The 17,411-nt window shown below is 35.5% G+C and overlaps 1 protein-coding gene across 2 annotated transcripts in view; it reads left to right on the top strand.

The window, feature by feature from the left end:
- The window catches only part of CADM2 (cell adhesion molecule 2), a 1,271,679-nt gene that overhangs the window by 982,896 nt on the left and 271,372 nt on the right, over positions 1–17,411 (top strand). For both annotated transcript variants that reach the window (XM_070367837.1, XM_070367845.1), the window contains exon 2: positions 4,130–4,279. In XM_070367837.1, coding sequence (XP_070223938.1) covers positions 4,130–4,279 — 150 coding nt within the window. The remainder of the gene's footprint in view (positions 1–4,129; positions 4,280–17,411) is intronic.

Below are 17,411 nucleotides of genomic sequence, written 5' to 3' on the forward strand. Positions count from 1 at the left end.
CAAACTGTGGAAAATTCTTCAAGAGATGGGAATACAAGACCACCTGACCTGCCTCTTGAGAAATCTGTATGCAGGTCAAGAAGCAACAGTTAGAACTGGACATGGAACAACAGACTGGTTCCAAATAGGAAAAGGAGTACGTCAAGGCTGTATATTGTCACTCTGATTATTTAACTTATATGCAGAGTACATCATGAGAAATGCTGGGCTAGATGAAGTACAAGCCAGAATCAAGATTGCCAGGAGAAATATAAATAACCTCAGATATGCAGAGGACACCACCCTTATGGCAGAAAGTGAAGAAGAACTAAAGAGCCTCTTGATGAAAGCGAAAGAGAAGAGTCAAAAAGTTAGCTTAAAACTCAACATTCAGAAAACTAAGATCATGGCATCCGGTCCCTTCACTTCATGGCAAATAGTTGGGAAAACAGTGGAAACAGTAGCTGACTTTATGTTTTTGGGCTCCAAAATCCCTGCAGATGATAACTGCAGCCATGAAATTAAAAGATGCTTGCTCCTTGGAAGAAAAGCTATGACCAATCTAGACAGCTTATTAAAAACCAGAGACATTACTTTGCCAACAAAGGTCCATCTAGTCAAGACTATGGTTTTTCCAGTAGTCATGTATGAATTTGAGAGTTGGACTATAAAGAAAGCTGAGCACTGAAGAATTGATGCTTTTGAACTGTGGTGTTGGAGAAGACTCATGAGAGTCCCTTAGACTGCAAGGAGATCTAACCAGACCATCCTAAAGCAAATCAGTCCTGAATATTCATTGGAAAGACTGATGCTAAAGCTGAAACTCCAAAGCTTTGCCTATCTGATGCAGAGAACTGACTCATTTGAAAAGACCCAGATGCTGGGAAGGATTGAAGGTGTGAGGAGAGGGGGACAGCAGAGGATGAGATGGTTGGATGGCATCACTGACTCAATGGACATGAATTTGAGTAAACTCCAGGAGATGGGATGAGATGGTTGGATGGCATCACTGACTCAATGGACATGAGTTTGAGTAAACTCCAGGAGATGGTGATGATCGGGGAGGGCTGGAGTGCTGCAGTCATGGGGTCGTAAAGAGTTGGACACGATTGAGAGACTGAACTGAACTGAACTGAACTGAACCATCTCATCCTCTGTCACCCCTTTCCTCTCCTGTCTTCAATCTTTTCAAGAATCAGGGTTTTTTCCATGAGTTCACTCTTCACATCAGGTGGCCAAAGTATTTTGAAAAATACATTGAGGATGAATCCTTAGGCTGGTAACACATTAATTTTTCCAATTTGGAAAATTAGTAACATCTTTAGAAAGGCTCTCTGAGACTGAATTAAGTGACAACTTTTGAACTTTAAGGAAGGAGGGGGTTAAAAGAGAAAAGTAGCAGCAAACTTGATGCTGACTCCAGGTTATAAACAGAAATAAAAGGCAGTATAAATCTTTGAGAAGTTTGGCTGCCTACCACATTGGTTTTTGAATTGATTTTGGAAACCACATATCCTAAGGGTATTTAGGATTAGTAAATTCTCAACATGAGTTTGCTCTTTGGGGAGAAACTAAATTATTTAACTTTAGGGATTTAAGATGCAAGATTCCAGGGAACTGAAGTCATTGAAATACTTATCAAATAATAATTTCTAAATAAGATAGGATATTGAAAGGAAATTAACAATGGCATCCTCCCTTATTTGATCTGAAGATGTAGTTCAGCTAGGTATGAATTCAAGGTTTTTTGCTAAAAGAATACTCTTTTCTTTTTTTTTTCATTGTTATCTAATTCACATTTAAACAAATAGTGATATGACCCAGCAGCCTTTGTGGAAAAATAAGAATAAAATGTTGAACTTTCAGAACAAACCCCAAATGGTTCATTGACTCCATTTCACCATATGGAAAAAAATCACTTAACCTCCCAGTGTCAGTTTACCCATCTGTGAAATGAGAAGGATAATATTTTCTTATGGGGATGTTTTGAAAATTATTTTGCAAATGTAGTGGATGAAATTGTTGCAAGCATCACTGCTCTTTTTCCACGTCTTTGAAGAAGCAGACAGTATTATTTATGTACCGGTTGATAGTCAAATCGTCATCTGGGATGAACTATGTATATTTATTAACAGTTGTGTGCTTTTTATTACTTAAAGGATCTCCTCCCCTAGACTGCTCAGTTTATGCATTATGTCAATAGCTGGGCACCTGAGCAAAGTATCTTAAAAACAATTTGAACTTCATATTTATGAGCTGCTAATATCATATCTTTGGTAATTACTCCTTCCTTCTGTTTTAGCTCATGTTTTCTCTGATGCAGTTTTTCACCTCACCTCACTTCACAAGATTGATAGTTCTTCATGTTTCCCTGCTAGAGGTCACCTCTGAGCTGAAGGCAAAACACATCCCATTCTGGCTCCTGTTGACTTTCAAGTCAACTATCAAAGAATTTATTCCAGACATTGCCTAACCTCATTTTAAAAACTCCACCCTAAAGATTACAGGGAGATATCCTGGGGAGTTGCCATAGTGACTCAAAGAGGTTGGCATTGAGGAGACAAAGCTACTGATAGCAGATTTTTATACTTGATAGGCTTAATTATATAATGTGGTCACGAACTTCTGTGCTTGTGTCATTTAGGTCTGGAAAGAAATTTTCCCCTTCAGGCTCTTCTCTCTCTTACAGTGCCAATCAATAGGCTTCTTGGTAATAAGAATCTTTATGCCAGTAGCTCCAGTATAACCTCAAAGGGTGCTTGTAGTAATGACAGAACCATTACAAAACTAAAGAAGAAAAGGAAAATGTATTTCCTGGGTGCTATTAAGTTATCATAATATTCTTGCATATGTAAATTATCCTTGACTTAATGAACTACCCTGCTCACATAATAGTATTTTAACCTGGCTTTAGACAGTCATTTTTTACTCATGTTGTTAATTGTTTTCAGACTTGGCAGAGTTCACCTCCAGATCATCTTGCTGAAGTGAAATTTATATATTATGTTTCTATGTGCATGAATTTTAACTATTAGAAGTGCTTTTACTAAGAAATGTTGTTACGTGAATTAATAAATAATAAATTAGTATAACACTTAAGAAGATAGAAAACTTGAATACATTCTAATAATATCCAAATTGCCAATGATCATTTATAGATATTTTTTTCCTTGATTGCAAAAGGGATATATATTCATTGGAAAAAAAAATCAGAAAACTACAGAAAGAAACAAAAAAGAATATTATCTCTATCTCCTGGGCTAGAATAATCACTTTAAGATTTTGATGGATATTTTATAAGATGAACACCTGTTTTCTCCAACACATTTTGTGTTTCTAAAAACAGCTAAGTCTGCAAGAAACCCTGGTGTAAGAGGATTCTTCTTTTTTTAACTTTTTCTATCAGAAGTTGAATCTAACATTCTAATACCCATATTTTATACACTTTACTCAGAATTATAAAAGCTACAAGGGAAGTATTTAATGTATTTCTTCTGCTACTTTAAAGAGTTATATTCATCCAGAATTATTATCTTCAAAAATAGCCAGGTCTAGCAATAGCACCCCACTCCAGTACTCTTGCCTGGAAAATCCCATGGACAGAGGAGCATGGTAGGCTGCAGTCCAAGGGGTCGCTAGGAGTCAGACACGACTGAGCGACTTCACTTTCACTTTTCACTTTCATGCATTGGAGAAAGGAAATGGGAACCCACTCCAGTGTTCTTGCCTGGAGAATCCCAGGGATGGAGGAGCCTGGTGGGCTGCTGTCTATGGGGTCGCACAGAGTCAGACATGACTGAAGTGACTTAGCAGCAGCAGCAGCAGCAGCACCATATAATTAATGCAAGGCCAAGGGAAATTAATGATAATCACGTTACTATTTAAATATACATCTTTATGTGTGCCTAGGGGGAGAAGAAGGTTTTCTGGAGCGTGTGAAGGAATGTAAAGAAGTCCTAATAGTATATCACACTGTTGTCCTCTATTTAAAGGTTTTCAATTATCTTGCCTTTTTTCTAATGTATAGTTTTGCTGTTGTTTGGTTGGTTTAAATTTTACTTGGAGTGAGAAGTTAAGTTCATGTAACTCTTGGAAAGTTAATCATTTTATAAGTTTCATTTAATCAACCTTTTCTTTAATCCCTTTTTAGGCAGCCAAGGGCAATTTCCACTCACACAGAATGTAACGGTTGTTGAAGGCGGAACTGCAATTTTGACCTGCAGGGTTGATCAAAATGATAACACCTCCCTCCAGTGGTCAAATCCAGCTCAACAGACTCTGTACTTTGATGACAAGAAAGGTGAATACATTTTCTTTTAAATGTTTTAATCATATTCTAAAATATCCTAATTATAATGAATTTATTTTTCTGAGATGATTCAAATTATTCCTTTTGATTACCAAACTGCTGATGCTTGTATTTAAACATGTTAAATATTAAATACTTTAGTTTGCAAGTCATAAACACTAAAGATAACCTATGTCAACTTTTTAATAAAATAAACAGTTCTAATTCTGTTTCAAAAATAGTTTTATATCTTCTCCTAACAATTATTTTCTCTCCAGATACCACATGCTTTTGTTCTCTTTTAGATGTTTTTTGTATAGATTGAATATTTCTTTCCTCACTCCTGGCAATAGGATGTGTTCTTTTTATTAACTTTAATTAAAATATTTAGAAAATACTATGTAACTTTGGCAAGTTTTTTTTTATTTTATTCTCATGAATTGAGTTTAAAGCTAAGAATTGTAAAAATGGTATTATTCAATAATAAGGTTAAGTCACTCCATGTTTCTAAAATAAACTGAAATTAAGAAGCTGTATTTACACACTGAGTTGGACTTAACTGGGCTTTCTAATTGGGTGACAGATTTTGATTACGTGTTTTTAGAGAACTAAATCACATTACATTTTATAATTCTAGCAAACAACTGAAAGCATATACTTAATGTTTAAGCAGTTGTCCACTGTTATAAGCACTGGGAGAAAATTAGTTCAGGAACTGTAATGAAAATATGGATCTATTGCTTTAGATAAATATAAATATTTATATCCAAATATTCAACATCACCTTAATATCTTTATTCCTTATGTATGTATGTAGATAATAGTGAAATAATTTGAAATAGGATCCAATAATTGAAGTGTAGTCAAATTAGTTCAGTAAATGTGTCCATTTCACTTAAAATATAAATTCACTATATTTTGTGCATTTCTATACTTTCCCTCTTTGATGTACTTTAAATTTAAAATCAAATACTCTATTTTAACCTTTAGTATATGAAGGATTGGTTAAAAATCTAAGTAATTCAACAAATATATTTTGAGAGTTTCTTTGTACAAGGCATGAGAATTAGAGAACAGACATAAAATCCCTGCCCATAGAGGATATACAGTCCAGTGTGGAAGCCAGACAATTAAACAAGCACATGAACAAAATATATTTTAGAGTACATTGACAGGAGACAATTGTTCTCTTTCTCTCTCTCTCTCTAGATAGCTGGTTAGCTAAAATAGATAATACATACATCTACAGAGGGAGAGGGAGAGAATGAGATTAATATTTAGAAATTGGCACAAGTGATTGTTGAAGCTGGCCAGTCTGATATCTGCATGGTAGGACAGTAGACTGGAGACTCAGGGAAGAGTTACATTGCAGCTCAAGTCTGAAGGCAGTCTAGAGGAAAATCTCTTCTTCAGGGAACCTCAGTTGTTTTTTTTTTTTTTTTTTTTTTACTCTGAAGGCCTTATACTGATTGAATGAGGCCCACCTGCATTTTGCAGAGTGATGTGCTTTACTCAAAGTCTACTGATTGCAATGTAATCTCATCTAAAAATACCTTCACAGCAATAACTGGACTGGTATTTGACCAAACATCTGGATATTGTGGCCTAATGAGTTGACACATAAACTTAACTATGAGAAAGGGTTAGGAATACTAGCATTTCTGTAGAACTTTAATATTTATAAAGGGTTTCTATTTTGCTGTCTGAAAGACAGAACAGTTATCATTAAGGGCTATTTTCACAGAGATGTGGAAGGGAGGGGTTAAAGTTCTCACAGCTATGTGAGATTTAAAGACAGTATCATGACAAATATTGTGACTTAAATATTGACTAGACTTAAAGCCAATAATGTGATGCCATCTTCATGTTTTGTTTTGAGTGTTTGATGTGTAATCATTCGTGTTTAACAGAGACTTCCAGTCATAGAGTTTGTTCTTTTTTTTTTTTTAGTATTTAGGGATATCTTTAAATGTCTGGAAATGGATTTTTAAACATCTATATGCTAAACAGTTAATATAGCAATAATAATATAAATTGAATCCTTATTACTATTATTGATTACTTAATTATTCTGATTAAGATGTTTTTATTACATTGTGAAAAATTTTAATTCTGCTTTATGAGACTGTAAAGTGACTTTTTTTCACAACTTGAGAAATAGCTAAGGAATATCTAATTTGATATTTTTAAGCCTTTTAAAAAATATGTCATTCAAGGATTAAGTTAATTTTATGGATTAATTGCTTCAAAAAAATTATGTATAACCCACATAATTTAGTTTATACTTCAGCTATATTCAGTGGAAATAAAAGCTGTATAAATAGAAAATAAAACTTAAAGTTCTCTTTTGATTTCATTTTTTCTAGCAAAAATATATTTAAGTTTTATCATACTAATATTATGTAAGCTTTATGGTTTGATCATAAATTCCTAGTGCTTTGTGGATGGACAAGGCACATCTATATATACATGAAAAGAAAGTTCTAGTGTTTATTTCAGTTCTTCATGGTGGTGTTTAAAGGAATTTTTTGTTGTTTTAAATCAAGTGATCTATGTTGCTTTCCAGAATGAAGCTCTATTAGTTAAAAATTCAAATACATAAGTCACCAGACATATACAAGCATTTAGCAGCTTCTTTGTGCTCATGGCAGTGATTGATTACAAGTATTTGTAAATAAATATTTCAGACATATGTGTCCAAATATAAAAAGACTCTAGTTTTAATGAAACCTCTCATTCACCCAATGATATAACACAAAAGAAAATGTTTGGGAGACAAGATACTGTTAGGGATGCTCATGGAACGATTAAACATATAGTACACTATTTAATTTATCAACTTGATTATATGTACATATTTTAACTGGATTTTCCTGGTGGCTCAATGGTAAAGAATCCACCTGCCAGTGCAGAAGATATAGGTTGGTGCCTGGGTCAGAAAAATTCTCTGGAGAAGGAAATGGCAACCCACCCCAGTATTCTTGCCTGGGAAATCTCATGGACAGAAAGGCCTAGTGGATTATAGTCCACGGGGTCACACAAGAATCAGACACAACTTCATGACTAAATAGCAACAATAACATATTTAAACTAGTATAAAAATATATTAATTTAGCAATATTGCTTTTTTACACCCCTGCATTTAATGAAATAATCTTGTTTAGCAGTACTTTTGAAAATGTATACGATACTGTCAATGAGAAATAAGTTTCAATCAACTGTATTTTTTTAACACCAGGACAGTTTTTTTGTTGTGCATTCATTCTGCAGAATTATAATAATGATTTCCATTATGTAACAACTTATTGTACTGCTTTTTAAGATCTTTGAGAATCATGTGTACAGTGACATCTACAATTGTGAGGTCAAATCCTCAGGCGCAAAACCAAAATCTATATGAAATGTCATTGCCTCCTCTTTTAGTAATTCTATAAAATATTCTCTATAGATTGTCTAAAATAAGCATTGATTCAGAGTATTTCAAGTTAATGCAACTTTCCTGTGGAAAATAGAGAGCAACTTGTAATACAGATTTACAAAGACTTTGTTTCCAGGAAGCTCCTTTTTTTCTGAAGAACAGTCCTGGTGATAAAAACCCATCATGGTATATCTGGGATATTTAGCAATATTCCTATATCTTTACACTGCTACAAAATACACCCGATCATATGAATTGTTGAAGCATTCTTATTTTTCTTTTATATTTGCTTAACGAATTAGATTTATGCTGAAAAAAGCCTCTGTGTGTGCATTTGTGTGTGTGTATATGTGTGTAGTATAATAGGTTTCTATTTATGTTGTTAGACTTTTTCTATTTCCATTGTGGGTTTACCATCAGTTGCAACAGAATAGCAGAAAGTATTGAATAAAGCAACCTTTCACGAATGACAAACTAACATGCCTGTTCCTTCACAAGTCCTTGATTTGGTTCCTTGTAATATTGTAGTGGAAGGGATCCTTGATAGTGATGTCCCTCAAGTGCAAGGGTTTGAAAATAAAAGTGTTTTTTGAAGATTTCGTATCACAACTTCCACATACTGTCTTTTTGTCTGCAGACAAATGTGCTAAATTTTGCCAGTCTAAATGTAGAAGTTAAGCATTGGTTAGCGTGACTAGAGCAACCCATATGTCTTGTGCAAGTTACAACTGCTCAGGAGAACAATAGAGAAAATGAAAGCGTCTGTGTCACTGATTGCACCAGCTTCTACAGGTGGCTGCCACTGTTAATGGCTTTATCCATAGTTCTGTTCTTATTTTTGTCTCATATTTTGTTGCCAGTTGTTCTCAGGAGCTTTCCAAACAGTCTTTCAGGCATATACAGTATCACAGAGTTTTAATTGTGTCTCAAATGATTATAAAATACAGCTGAGGTTGAGAAGCGTTGGGTTTAGTAACTCAGTTCTCACCAGAGTTCTGTATCCCTGAGCTTTAATTTCTGTACTGACATGGAGTAATGAGAAGGACGGAGGAAAGGGACAGAGGGAGGGAAAGAGGAAGGAGGAAGTGGGCGAGTTAGTCAGCACAACAACACATGTGCTTCTCATTGATATTGCTGTTGCCACTATAAGAACCAAAAGGCATGATGAGTAGCCTTTCCTGCTACACAGGTCTCTGACTCTTCTGGCTGTGGGGTTTGAACAAGGATCTCAAGACAGTGATCCGTTGGTTCAATTAAAACTAGAAAACCCTTCCTTGTTTACTTGGAATTATTAGCTAAAGAAAAGCATGCTGTGAGTGGGCAATTGATGATCTGCTAAAGGAGAATTAAGCTGAACTCCTTTTCTTAGTTTTTCTCAAGGTGGTTGAGTGTGAATATTCAGGACTTTCTTCACAAGGGAGATAAATGTCCTGGGGGTAATTGGCTAAGTGAAGCTAATATTACAATATATCTTATTCAGGTAGAATAAAGAGGGCAGTGATCTGAGGCTTTTGCTACTTTGAGAACATTTATTATGTGATATGTAAATATTCTATTTATAACTGGAGAAATTGAGTCAAACATTCAAGGAAAATTTGTCTATAGACATTCTGCTAATGACTGGCGGTGAAGGAATTTGAATCCAGGTGAAGTCTATGTTAGTTTTAACTAGAATGCCCAGAGAACAAAGGTATCCCAGCACCAGGTCACTTTAAGTATAACCCAAGTGGCTTCTGCCATTGATCTTAGCAGCTGCCTTTTAGTTAAGAACAGCAGTTACTCCCAACTGTTGAAGATGTACATACAGTAAGACCGAGAGATGCAGTATAGTCAACACTGCCCAATAGGACTTTCTGCAATGATGGCAGTGTTCTATATCTGTACAGAACAATTCTGTAGCCAGTGTCATGTGTGGATACTTGTCAATTTTAAAATAATTAAAATTTTGTTTTTTTTAGTCAAATTAGCTGTATTTCAAGTACTGAAAAACCATGTGTATTTACTATTTTGGAAAGCACAGCTCTAGACAATGATTCACTCTTTAGATGCCAAAATAGACCTTGCCCATGTCCAGCCTTGGCTGCAGAATATGCATTTTTCAACTGAGAAAACCACAAGTCATCATAAAAACGAATCAAATATTAAGTAAATGAAATTTTGCTGTTTAAATTGCACAGATTTAATGGGGACATTAAAAGAAAAGAGATGGGAATATAGACCACCTGAACCTGCCTCTTGAGAAATCTGTATGCAGGTCAGGAAGCAACAGTTAGAACTGGACATGAAACAGAGTGGTTCCAAATAGGGGAAGTCGTACGTCAAGGCTGTATATTGTCATCCTGCTTATTTAACCTATATGCAGAGTACATCATGAGAAATGCTGGATGAAGCACAATCTGGAATCAAGATTCCTGGGAGAAATATCAATAACCTCAGATATGCAGATGAAAACGCCCTTATGGCAGAAAGTGAAGAAGAACTAAAGTGTTGAGAGAGGAGAGTGAAAAAGTTGGCTTAAAACTCAACATTCAGAAAACTAAGATCATGGCATCCAGTCCCACCACTTCATGGCAAATAGATGGGGAAACAGTGTAAACAGTGGCTGACTTTATTTTTTGGGGCTCCAAAATCCCTGCAGATGGTGATTGCATGCATGAAATTAAGACTCTTACTCCTTGGAAGGAAAGTTATTACCAACCTAGATAGCATATTAAAAAGTGGAGACATTACTTTGTCAACAAAGGTCCATCTAGTCAAGGCTATGGTTTTACCAGGGGTCATGTATGGATGTGAGAGTTGGGCTATAAACAGGGCTGAGCACCAAAGAATTGATGCTTTTGAACTGTGGTGTTGGAGAAGACTCTTGAGAGTCTCTTGGACTGCAAGGTGATCCAACCAGTCCATCCAAAGGGAAATCGATCCTGGGTGTTCTTTGGAAGGACTGATGTTAAAGCTGAAACTCCAGTGGTTTGGTCACCTGATGCAAAGAGCTGACTCATTTGAAAAGATCCTGATGCTGGGAAAGACTGAAGGCAGGAAAAGAAGGGGACAACAGAGGATGAGATGGTTGGATGGCATCACCGACTCAATGGACATGAGTTTGAGTAAACTCCAGGAGTTGGTGATAGACAGGGAAGCCTGGCATGCTGCGGTTCATGGGGTCGCAAACAGTCAGACACGACTGAGTGACTGAACTGAACTGAATGGGGACATTGTAGCAAAGGAGACAGGAATCAGATTTGACTTCTAATTCTGCTTCTGACACCAATCAGCAGAGAAATAAGAGGGGTTTATCAGCACCGCCACCAAATTAGATGTATTGGTCTTTGGATCAGAACTGCATCTTTAATATTTTCTCCATCTACTTTGTTTGCACCTGAAAACCAGAAATCATTAACCTATGAAGTAGATATTTAGTTACAATTACATTTCATGTCTGCATAGTTTTTATATGAAGTTTTTTTTTTTTTTCTGTAACACTTAAAGCCTGCACATTTAAATAAAAATAAAAATCAAGAGGAAAAATTATAGGTTCTTAGGGATCAGAGGGACTTAGATCAAATGTTGTCACATATTCTGTCCCTCATCTGTTTCTTTTTACACGAAGTTTACTGTTCTGTTATAAACAGTATGTAAGCATTTGGAATAGAGTGGGTATAGGGAGATAGAGGGTCCTTCCCTGGTAGCTTAGCTGGTCAAGAATTCGCCTGCAATGCAGGAGACCCCAGTTCGATTCCTGGGTTGGGAAGATACCCTGGAGAAGGGATAGTCTACCCACTGCAGTGTTCTTGGGCTTCCCTGGTGGCTCAGATGGTAGAGAATCCACCTGCAATGGCGGAGAACTGGGTTCAATCCCTGAGCTTGGAAGATCCCCTGGAGGAGGGCATGGCAACCCACTCCGTATTCTTGCTTGGAGAATCCACATGGACCAAGGTACCTCGTGGGCTACATGCAAAGAGTCAGAAACAACTGAGCAACTAAGCATAGCACAGGGAGATAGGGAGAGTAGGGAGCTGAGTTCACTGAAACTTTACATTAATACTCTGTGATATTTGGCAATAGAAATAAAAAAAAATCAATTAGATCATTGTGTCTGTTTCTCTGCAGGTGTGGAAAAAAAACAATTGAAGTAGTACAATCAGATCACTTAATGTTTAGGAAAGAACACTTCAATTCCATTTTATTATTGACAGGAAATACTTTGTACAAACACCCCCAGGAGTATATGCATTTAACAGACATATCTCTGTGTGCTTGTATGTGTTTTTATATAAAAATGTAAAATGCATACCTGTTTGTGATATTTCTTTTTACAGTAGTTTTGCTTTTTTGAATTATACTTCAATGATTCTCAAAAATATCTTGAAAGAAATTTTATTCCTGAATGAGTGAAAATAAATTTTATTAAGGGTATAGCCAAAAAATATGCTGGTGTTAATTTTCTAATTATTCTGCTGATAATTTTACATTAATACTGGGGATGATGGGAGAGGAGTAACATGAATAAGATATCCTAGAACAAGCAGTAATAAAGAGAATAAAAATGAGATGAACCTAAAATAATGATACAAGTTCTCCTGGCTCCATGCCAACCAGTGCCATCTGAGTGTCTTTCCCCACAACTAGTTTCAATCAATATGACAGCCTTGAAAACAGCAAATATTAAACTCTGTAAAGCAGATATTTAAGTGGTCAATTTTACCCTTCCTTTTGCTTTCTTAAATAAAATCAAATATGATGTATAAGTTACAATAAAGACATGAAATCAGTGATGACAACTTACAGTTGCACAAGGCAATTTTTAAATAACTTCAGCGTAATTAACTTTTCTCCTTGGATCTACAATGACCTATATAGTCAATATTCCCATTTTGTATATGAAGAAACTGAGGTTTACAGATTTGAATGACTCTAGTAGTAAGCACGAAGAAGGCAATGGCACCCCACTCCAGTACTCTTGCCTGGAAAATTCCATGGACAGAGGAGCCTGGTGGGCTGCAGTCCATGGGATCGCTAAGAGTGGGACACGACTGAGCGACTTCACTTTCACTTTTCACTTTCATGCATTGGAGGAGGAAATGGCAACCCACTCCAGTGTTCTTGCCTGGAGAATCCCAGGGACCGGGGAGCCTGGTGGGCTGCAGTCCATGGGGTCGCTAAGAGTCGGACACGACTGAAGTGACTTAGCAGCAGCAGCAGCAGCAGTAGTAAGCAACAAAATGATGATAAGACGTGAACTTTTTAAAGTGAAGCTTAATTCACTTCATGATATATCATACTATGAGGACTTCATTTTATTGCTTTTTGAATTTTATCATTTTTTACTTTTCTTATGAAATTATCACTTCTTTTAGGTCTTTACTCCAAAGTCATCATCTCAATGATAGATCTGAACACATCATTCTCATAGTTAATAATTTTATTTGTATTAGCAGATGTGCTAGCAAATGCATCCACATTAAATTAGTAGGAATCCAGTTCCCACTAGGAAATAAATGATACGCTTGAGTTAATGAAGTATGGAACACACTGTTTACAGATGTGCAGCCATAATTAAGGAAACTCATCAAGATGATACACCACCCAGGAACCAGTAACAGTGGGAAACCGTCCTACCCTTGGGTCTGAAAGGGCGACAGACAGAACTAAAGCTAAGTTTTGGAAAGAAGGCTTCTGGTTAGAAGCTGAGACTGTTTAGGAAGGAGCGATGTGTGGAAATACATAAATTGACTTCTCTTTCCTCCTACCCTTTGATCTGACTTCCACAGGCTGAGCCCAGTTGGAAAACACAGGTCAAGGGATCCTAGGTAGTTTAGTCTCCCAGAGCAAAGAGCAGAGTAAGTAATGGATCTGAAATGATAAGCAGAAAGTAGCCAGCACAATTTACCAAATATAAATAGATATTTCTCCCTCTCCAATTTTCAGTAAAGATAATTTCCATCAAAAACATGTGCCACTCTATGTTCACAAATACTTTCCATTGAATTGCTTCATTTTGAGAGAAATAAGTTGCAACAGTGCAGTACCCTCGCAAAACACAGTTTTTCAATGCTATATTCCTCAGATTTAACGTATATGTTAAAGTGTATGCTATGAGATTTTTTAAAGAAATAACTTGCTTTCACTTAATCTACTAATAATAAAGCCATCACTATAAATTCTCACTAAGCATAAGCAAAATTTCAATTGTATATTATATGATTACTATCTTCATCTCTCTATACTCAAGTCTCAACATTGTTAAGAAAAACATAAAAATAATCATGTGCATTATCAGTTCAGTTCAGTCACTCATTCATGTCCAACCCTTTGCGACCCCATGAACCACAACACTCCAGGCCTCCCTGTCCATCACCAACTTCCGGAGTTTACCCAAATTCATGTCCATCGAGTTGGTGATGCCATCCAAACATCTCATCCTCTGTCATTCCCTTCTCCTCCTGCCCTCAATTTTTCCCAGCATCAGGGCCTTTTCAAATGAGTCAGCTCTTTGCATCAGGTGGCCAAAGTATTGGAGTTTCAGCTTCAACCTCAATCCTTCCAATGAACACCCAGGACTGATATCCTTTAGGATGGACTAGTTGGATCTCCTTGCAACTATACACTATAAATTGTGTTCATTTTGTGATATCTGTATCAAGATTTTTGACATTCAAAGCCACAAGTATGTATCTGAAAGTGTTCAGCAAATTTTAATTTGAGCATTTTATGATTCAGCATAATTTTCATGCTTATTATTACATTTTAGATAAATTAGGTTCCACTAATATTACTAATTTTTATAATACTTTTGTTTTTGACCACTCTTTGCAGCTTGTGGAATCTTAATTCCCAGGCCAGGGATTAAATCCATGCCCTCAGTAGTGAAAGCATAGAGTCCTAACCACTGGACAGTCAGTGAATTCCCTGTAATGATTTTATTTTAAAATAAAGAAAAATTTACTGCAAATAAATCAAGTGCCTCTGTGAAAATAACTAAATTCCTGAATTAAGTCCTTTTAGTTTTTGCACATTACTGTTCACTTTTTTTTAGCAAAACCTCATAAAAATGGAACTATGTGCTACCTTTTTCTGTATTTTCCAAGTCTCCTGTAAATGTGTTACCATAGTTTCATAATTTAAAAAATATTAAAAAAAACTCATAAAGAGAAATGTTATTTCTACAACACTGAACTATTTTATTCCACTTTCTGATGATTAACTTGTATATTTACTTAATCTTTCATTCAGCAAATATTTGCTGACTATCTACTGTGTGATAGGCACTATATTAGGTGGTTTGTAGTTATTGTAGCTCATTGATTTTTGAGGAGTCTATTCTACATTGAACAGAGCTACTTGAAAGATACCTTGACCTGATTAAAATTTGATATCCTTTCTCTACTAATCATGTATGCTTCTGGGAACATATTTTATATATATATATATATATAATCCTGGTAAGACATACAGAGTCAGCAAACCATCTGGGGAATGCCACTTTTTATGTCATGATAGTAGAAGTTGGATGATGCCTAGAGCTAGACGGGGTGGATAGCCATCACCATTGTGCCATGAATTTCCATCTCCCAAAACACTTTATAAAATGTAAACAATGACCAACCACTTTCTTGGTAATTGCCTTGATGTCTTTTGTGATATTTTAGATCCTCAGTTTTGGGAATCAATAGTCATTAAAGAAAGAAGACTGTTAGGTAAATGTTCTTAATGGGTAAATATCTAAGCATGTGCTGTGCTGTGTGCTTAGTCACTCAGTTGTGTCTGACTCATTGTGATCCCATGGATCACCCACCAAGCTTATATTTAAAAAAGACTTCCAAGTCACAATTTCAGTTCTATTCTGTGAATATTAGTAAAATAGTGCTGTGTCCCAGGAATTATGCTGGGCACTAGGACTACTAACATAAATAAAACATGGATTTTGCCCTTAAGGAGCAAGTTGTTATATATCATCTCTACATTGGAATGGTGGAGTATATAGAGGAAAAGTAAGGGCTTCTGTGGTGATTCAGATGGTAAAGAATCCACCCGCAATGCAGGAAACCTAGCTTCAGTCGCTGGGTTGGGAAGATTTCCCGGAGGAAGGCATAGCAACCCACTCGTATTTTTGCTTGAAGAATCCCCATGGACAGAGATGCCTGGCAGGCTACAGTCCATGGGGTTGCAGAGAGTCAGACACAACTGAGAGACTAAGCACAGCACACCAAAACAAGCTGTCATATATCATCTATGTATTGGAACAGTGGAGTATATAGAGGAAAAGTACTAGGTAAAGCATTTTAGAGATAGACAAATGTAATTCTACTTGTTGCATAATAAGCCTCATTGTAGAGGATACAAGACGCCCAAATAACTGGTAAAAATACCATATATGAACCTAGGAAAAAGATGTGACTTGAAAATACATATGATTAAAAACATACTTTTTTGATAAAATTATTTTTTAAAGAAACAACTGTAAATAAACTAGAAATACTATGTGCTATTTGTCTAATTTAGGAGGTAACAATGTGCTGTGCATGGACCTGATTTCCTTGTGATATATTGATATGGTCTCTATGTTAAATAGCTTTTTTATGAGGATTAGCACAGAGAGTATGGAGAACTTAAGATATTTGTAAGTTTCAAAATAGCATTAGTGTTATAGCTCCTTAGTAAGTATAAGAAAATCTGAACAGGATCAAAAATAATGTCTGTAATGTATATGTTTAATTTTATTTATGACTACATAATTTTTATTCATACCAATATAATTCTATTTTAAATAAAATGTAGTGTTTAAAGCTTAACTATTTAAAATTTTAGTGCATTTTTTCGTTTTGTATTTTTTTTAATATTTTACATCAGACTTTGAAAGAGTCATACCATTCTATGATGGATCTACATTGCTGAAATAGTGTTTTAATTGAGGCTGCTCTGTTCTTGTTTTAAGTTCCTAGGAGAGAGAAATTAATTGGTTTAGCTTATCCTATATTCTTCTACTGTGCTTTAAGGTATAACCAGGGGTGTGTGGCCAGTGAGCCCAGGAATCACAATAATTTATATCACTCAATGACATTCAATGACAGGCCCATTCAATAATAGGCCTACTCAATAGGTTCAATATATAGAATCTATGCAGAATTCGACTTTGTAGCATATTTATGTGAAAATAATTGCAGCTTGAAGTTGAGAATTAATTAAAAAAAAAAACGAATTTCAACATTATTACTTGGATTTTCCTAGTAAGTGCAGTCTCTTTTTAATCCCAAGGAGCTTTTTTTTATAAGTAATTTGGAAATGTTGGTCTAAGTACCAAAAAGTAGAAATAAGAACACACAGTATTTCATTAATGATGGAAAAGTGAAAGAGTTAGTCACTCAGTCCTATTCAACTCTTTGCAACTCCATGGACTGTAGCTCACCAGGCTCCTCTGTCCATGGAATTCTCCAGGAAGAATACTGAAGTGGGTAGTCATTCCCTTCTCCAGAAGATCTTCTTAATCCAGGAATCAAACCTGGGTGTCCTGTATTGATAGTAATGCTAATTAAAATACTATTAAATTATGAATTTGTTGTGGTTAAAAAGTTACTGAGTATGATCTTTTCAATTTATTCACTTGGTTTTCTTCAACTATTTTAGTTATTTCCTATATTTATAAATACTAATATTTCTCCTGCTCCATGACTCCTCAGGTAACATTTTTCTGCTATTCAAACAAAATAATGCAATTTAGAAATACTTTTT

The sequence above is a fragment of the Bos mutus genome, chromosome 1 (genome assembly GCF_027580195.1).
Source record: "Bos mutus isolate GX-2022 chromosome 1, NWIPB_WYAK_1.1, whole genome shotgun sequence".
Taxonomy (NCBI): Eukaryota; Metazoa; Chordata; class Mammalia; order Artiodactyla; family Bovidae; genus Bos; species Bos mutus.